This window comes from Eleutherodactylus coqui, chromosome 1 (genome assembly GCF_035609145.1).
Source record: "Eleutherodactylus coqui strain aEleCoq1 chromosome 1, aEleCoq1.hap1, whole genome shotgun sequence".
NCBI classification, from domain to species: domain Eukaryota; kingdom Metazoa; phylum Chordata; class Amphibia; order Anura; family Eleutherodactylidae; genus Eleutherodactylus; species Eleutherodactylus coqui.
In genome coordinates, this window is record NC_089837.1 from 7,047,548 (window position 1) to 7,054,197 (window position 6,650).

The 6,650-nt window shown below is 47.4% G+C and overlaps 1 protein-coding gene across 1 annotated transcript in view; it reads left to right on the forward strand.

The window, feature by feature from the left end:
* The window catches only part of LOC136584156 (vomeronasal type-2 receptor 26-like), a 32,089-nt gene extending 25,756 nt beyond the window's left edge, over positions 1 to 6,333 (forward strand). Inside the window, exons 4-5 of the mRNA XM_066584290.1 lie at positions 5,192 to 5,315; positions 5,426 to 6,333. Coding sequence (XP_066440387.1) covers positions 5,192 to 5,315; positions 5,426 to 6,333 — 1,032 coding nt within the window. The remainder of the gene's footprint in view (positions 1 to 5,191; positions 5,316 to 5,425) is intronic.
* Positions 6,334 to 6,650: the final 317 nt, after the last annotated feature.

Sequence of the window (6,650 nt, forward strand, 5' to 3'; positions counted from 1 at the left end):
AGTTTCCGAGGACCTGGCAGATGTCTGCTATCCAGGCCCACTCCTCAGTAAAGAATTGGGGAGGCTGACTCCCACTATGCCACCCATGTTGGAGTTGGTATTCCACAATTGCTCTATGCTGCTCATAGAGCCTGGCCAACTTGTGGAGCGTAGAATTCCACCATGTGGGCACGTCGCACAGCAGCCAGTGCTCTGGCAGATTAAACCGATGTTGCAGGGTCCGCAGGGTGGCAGCGACCGTGTTGGACTTGCGGAAATGTGCTCTGACCCGGCGCACCTTGCCAAGGAGGTCTGACAAGTGTGGGTAGTTTTTCAGAAACCACTGAACCACCAAATTAAAGATGTGGGCCAGGCATGGCACGTGCGTGTGGCTGCCGAGCTGCAGAGCTGCCACCAGGTTACGGCCGTTGTCACACACGACCATGCCCGGTTGGAGGCTCAGCGGCGAAAGCCAGATGTTGGTCTGCTCAGTCAGACCCTGCAACAGCTCGGGGGCCATGTGCCTCTTGTCACCTAGGCTGAGTAGTTTCAGCACGGCCTGCTGACGCTTGCCCACCGCTGTGCTGCCGCACTCTACCGACTGCTGGCGACGTGCTGTTAACATTTCTTAATTGAGAGGTAGAGGTTGCGTAGGAGGACGAGGAGAGGGTTTAGATGAGGTGGCATAGACCGCCGCAGATACCAGAACGGAGGAAGGACCCGGAATTCTGGGTGTGGGTAGTACGTGTGCGGTCCCAGGCTCTGACTCGGTCCCAGCCTCCACCAAATTCACCCAATGTGCCGTCAGGGAGATATAGTGGCCCTGCCCACCAGTACTTGTCCACGTGTCCATGGTTAAGTGGACCTTCCCAGTAATCGCGTTGGTGAGGGCACGATTGATGTTGCCGGAGATGTGCTGGTTTAGGGCTGGCACGGCACACCGGGAAAAATAGTGGCGACTGGGGACCGAGTAGCGTGGGACCGCCACCGCCATCATGTTTTTGAAAGCCTTCATTTCCACAAGCCTGTATGGCAGCATCTCCAGGCTGACCAATTTTACAATGTGCACGTTTAAAGCTTGAGCGTGCGGGTGCGTGGCGGTGTATTTGCGCTTGCGCTACAAGGCTTGCGCTAGCGACAGCTGGATGCTGCGCTGAGAGACATTGCTGGATGGGGCCAAGGACAGTGGAAGTGAGGGTAAGGGTGCAGGCCAGGAGGCGCTCGTGCCTGTGTCCTGAGAGAGGGGTTGGATCTGAGTGGCAGGTTGGGGCCCAGGGGAAGAGGCAATGGTGTGACCCGGAGGCGGTGAACCGCCTTCATCCCACCTCGTGGGGTGCTTGGCCATCATATGCCTGTGCATGCTGGTGGTGGTGAGGCTGGTACTGGTGGCTCCCCGGCTGATCTTTGCGCGACACAGGTTGCACACCACTGTTCATCGGTCGTCAGCGCTCTCACTGAAAAACATCCATACCTTTTGAAGACCTAGGCCTCTGCAGGGTGACTTAGCGCGAGGGGGTGCTTTGGGAAATAGTTGCGGGAGTCTTCGATCTGGCCCTGCCTCTACTCCTGGCCACCCCACTGCCTCTTGCAACCTGTCCTGCTGCTGCACTTGCCTCCCCCTCTGAAGACCTCTCCTCAGTTGGCTTATCGAACCAGGTGGGGTCAGTCACCTCATCGTCCAGCGGCTCTTCCTCCGAATCCTCTGTGCGCTCCTCCCTCGGACTTACTGCCCTTACTACTACCTCACAGATAGACAACTGTGTCTCATCATCATCGACCTCCTCACCCACTGAAAGCTCTTGAGACAGTTGCCGGAAGTCCCCAGCCTCATCACCCGGACCCCGGGAGCTTTACAAAGGTTGGGTATCGGTCACGACAAACTCCTCAGGTGGGAGAGGAACCATTTTTTCCCAATCAAGGCAGGGGCCCGAGAACAGTTCCTGGGAGTCTGTCTGCTCATCAGAATGTGTCATTTTCATGGACTGAGGAGGCTGGGAGGAAGGAGGAGCAGCAGAGAGAGGATTTAGAGTTGCAGCAGTGGACTGCGTAGAAGACTGGGTGGTCGATACATTGCTGGATGCATTTTCTGCTATCCACGACAGGACCTGCTCACACTGCTCATTTTGTAATAAAGGTCCAACACGTGGACCCATAAATTGTGATATGAAGCTGGGGACCCCAGAAACTTTCCTCTCTCCTAATCCTGCAGCAGCCGGCTGTGATTCACCTGGACCAGGAACTCGACCTGTGCCCACACCCTCACTTGGACCTCCGCGTCCTCGCCCGCGTCCACGGCCACATCCTCTGGGCCTACCCAGAATGCAGCAGACACAGAGTGGTGTAAAAAATTAGGCAATTATTGGCCTGCACTTGGAGGCTGACAGCGGATATGTTACGCACACTGTAGGCCAAAAAAATTATACGCTTGCCTGCAGAAAGGCCTAGCTGGCTAATAGTGAGCAAGTACAACTCCTAGCTGCCACGCAGTAAACTGCACACGCTCACAGGTAGCCCTAGGGAGTGTTTTGTTCAGTTTTTTTTAAAAAAACAGCCGCCTAGATAGCGTGTATATGTCTTTCGCTCTATCAGCGGCTGTTGCTGAACGCTGTGCGTGAAGTTGACGGGACGCACACAGCGGTGTAAAAAAATTGGCAATTATTGGCCTGCACTTGGAGGGTCACAGCGGTTATGTAACGCACACTGTGGTCCGAAAAAATTATACGCTGGGCTACAGAAAGGCCTAGCTGGCTAATAGTGAGCCACTACGACAGTAATGCACACACTTACAGGTAGCCCTAAGGAGGAGCTTTTTTGGGGTACTTGTTGACAGAATTGTACACTACCACTGTCCCTGCCTGACCAGCACTGCCCCTATACTCTGCATAATAGACTGCAGACTGAGAACGCTATAGCTGTAATGGCCTGCTCAGCCCGAGATGAAAAAAAAAATTGTGCAAAACTGCTCCCAGCCAGCCACAACAGTAATGCACACGGTCAGATGTGGCCCTAAGATGGACCGTTGGGGTTCTTGTAGACACTAACACTCTCCCTATAGCAGCAGCACTGTCCCTAATCTCTCCCAGTGTGTGTCTGAGGCGAGCAGCGGGCGGGACTGCTTTATATACTCGGCGGTCACTTGATCTCGCCAGCCGCTCACTGCAGGGGGGTGGGATAGGGCTGGCACGTCACAGGAGGAAGTTGTAATGCCTTCCCTGCATGTCTATTGGCCAGAAAATGGTGCAAAACATGCAGGGAAGGAAATTGAATTGACTCGAGTACCGTGTGGTGCTCGTCTCGAGTAACGAGCCTCTCGAGTACCCTAATACTGGAGCGAGCATCAAGCTCGGACGAGTACATTCACACATCTCTAGTTATAAACCTGTACTACAAAATTCTTCTATGATATTGATATTTGAAGATACCTTTTAATATACTAACTTTCATGATATATCTATTTGCCAAAAGAGGAAATAGTTGTGTTTGAGGATGAACAACACACAACCTTTTCTTATTTTGAAATATAGATATTCCTGCAACTCACTGGAACTGTCATGGGCAGTAAAATGGCACCGCAATATGCCAACTTTTTCATGGCAAAACTGCTGAGTGACCTTCTGGCTTCCTGCTCCATCAAACCATTTGTCTACTTCTGCTACATTAATGACATCATAATCATCTGGACCAGCTCTGACCAAGAACTAATACAATTCCATGAGATGTAAGGCATTCCATCCCATGACAAACCTGACATTAAGCTACTCACCATAAAACACCACCATAAAAATTTGAAACAACTCAGTACAAACATCCCTGTGCCGAAAACCTATTGATCCGCCCACATACCTCAGATGGGACAGTTTCCATCCTAAACACATCAAAAAGTCGATTGTCTACAGCCAGGCTATCAGATACAAATGGATCTGCTCCAACCAAAAAGACAGAGAAGTACATCTATACCATCATAAAAAAAAAAAAAAAAACATTTTTAAATCGGGGCTACCATCCCACATCAATTGATGACCAAATCACAAGAGCCACCAGGATACCCAGGAATCAATTGCTCTAATACAGAGAGAAGGAATGAAATGACTGTGTACCTCTAGTTGTGACCTACAATCCGTAGCCGGAGGTACTAAGGAAAACACCAAAGAAACTTCATCATACCTACACCAGAATGACCATCTGAACACTATATTCCTGGACTCTCCCCTCTGTGTTACAGGCAACCTGCAAATTTGAGTAGCTTTATAATCAGGAGTCCATTGTCATCCGACACACAAAAAGCAACTTATCACTGCAATGTAAGGAGCTGTAAGATCTGCTGACATGTACGGACCGCGGATACAAATCCCCAACACACAGCAGCACTACAAAATCCAAGGGACATTCACATGTTCCACGTCCAATGTTGTATACCTGATCCTGTGCAATGAATGCCCTCTTGGGGAGCCGTTGTGTTGGCGAGGATGAGATCTCATCACCACACAATTAGAGAAGGAAAGACTGAATTACCTGTGGCGGAGCACTTTACTAGCCACAGACACAACATAGAATATATGAAGGTTACTGTATCAAAAGGCAACTTTAAATCTCAATGTCCCAGATGAATTTTGGAGTGCAAATTTATAGCCATCTTTGACACTCTGAAGACAGAAATCCACATTGTAAGTGGCTTCATGGATTATTGGAGAATATGAGAAATCTATAGCAGAGATAACACTCTGGCCTGGTGACCCCCTAACACCAATTTAGAGACCATAAAATTTTCACCCCTAATCAGCAGGCGAGTTAAATATTTACTCAGCTACTCATCCTGTTTTAGTATTGTTTTAATTAATTGTTTTTATTAATCACACCATGTCTGTGCCTTTTCATATGTATGTGTATATATATATATATATATATATATATATATATATATATATATATATATATACGTATATATACATATATTGGATTGCAAAGGGTTAAAAGATATATCTACAAGACTATGTGGTTTCTATTGCATTTGTGTGCTTCCACACGCAAATAATAAAAATTTCTGTTTACATCAACGAGTATTTGAGACATTCCAGCATGGTGTACAATCCCTTACACGCCCATCATAGAAAAGTATTGGATATGGTTATATGGACTGTGAGAAATTATTGCACAGGGAACATAGATCATTCTAGAAGTTTACTCATGCAAAGTAAATTGTCTTTCTCCCAAGATCCCTGAATCTCAATGTTCAGAGAACTGTTTACCAGGAACTCGTAAAGTCTCCCACTCCAAAATCCATACCTGCTGCTATAATTGTGTCCAGTGCTCCTCAGGAGAAATCTCCAACATTACAGGTATGAAAACCTTACGCATAGGTGTGCTCCACTGATGATTATGGACTAACGATATATTGACGATTCTTCAGATACTGAATATTTATGGTTTTTATTTTTTGATTTTCCAGACAGTGAAACCTGCATGAAATGTACATACCTTGATTGGCCCAACAAGAAGAAGGACCGTTGTGTGCCAAAGCAGCTGGAATTTCTCTCCTACACAGATGACACAATGGTCCTGGTTATTTCCCTGGTCTCTTCTATATTTTCTTTCCTTACATTCATGATTCTTGTTGCTTTTATTTTGCACCAAGACACGGCCATGGTGAAGGCCAATAACAAGAACCTGAGCTTCCTCCTTCTGGTCTCCATCATGCTGAGCTTCTTCTGTGTCTTCTCGTTCCTTGGACATCCCGTGGACCTCACTTGCATACTACGTCAGGTCTCATTTGGAATCCTCTTCACAGTAGCCGTTTCTTGTGTCTTGGCCAAGACCATCATGGTTTCCATTGCTTTCAGAGCCACCAAGCCTGACAGTTTCTGGAAACACTGGATTGGAAGCAAATGGACTAATTTTTTGGTGGTGTTTTGCACATCCATCCAAGTAATAATCTGTATGGGTTGGTTGGCTCTAGCGCCCCCCTTCCTGGAGCTGGACACTCATTCCTATCAGAGAAAGATCATTGTGCAGTGTAATGAAGGTTGTGTTATTGGGTTCTACTCTGTCCTGGGTTATATGGGGGTCTTGGCGGCTGTTAGCTTTATTATGGCTTTTTTAGCTCGGACATTACCGGACAGTTTTAATGAGGCCAAGTACATCACCTTCAGCATGCTGGTGTTCTGTAGTGTCTGGATTGCCATGATCCCAGCTTATCTGAGCACCAGAGGGAAATACATGGTGGCTGTGGAGATATTTGCCATATTGACCTCATGTGCTGGACTTTTAGGGTGTATATTCTTCCCAAAGTGCTACATTATCCTATGGAGACCGGACCTCAACACAAGAACACGTTTACTGGAGGGAAGAAGCAGATGAGAGATTTACATAGTAACAAAGTATGTTAGGCTGAATGAAGACAATGTCTATCTAGTTCAGCCTGTTTCAACCCCCCACCCCACTTTGTTGGTCCAGAGAAAGGCAAAAAAAAAACAGCAAGTCAATTAGTTCCTATGGAGGGAAAAAATATCCTTCCTGACTCCATAATGGCAGCCAGAGTAATCCCTGGATCAATATTTGTGATCAACAACCCTGCTAGTTATTTAATGTCTATATCCTGTGATATAGTGTTTTAGAAAGACATCTAATCCCTCTTAAACTCTATGGATTTTTACATCACCACGTCCTCAGGCAGA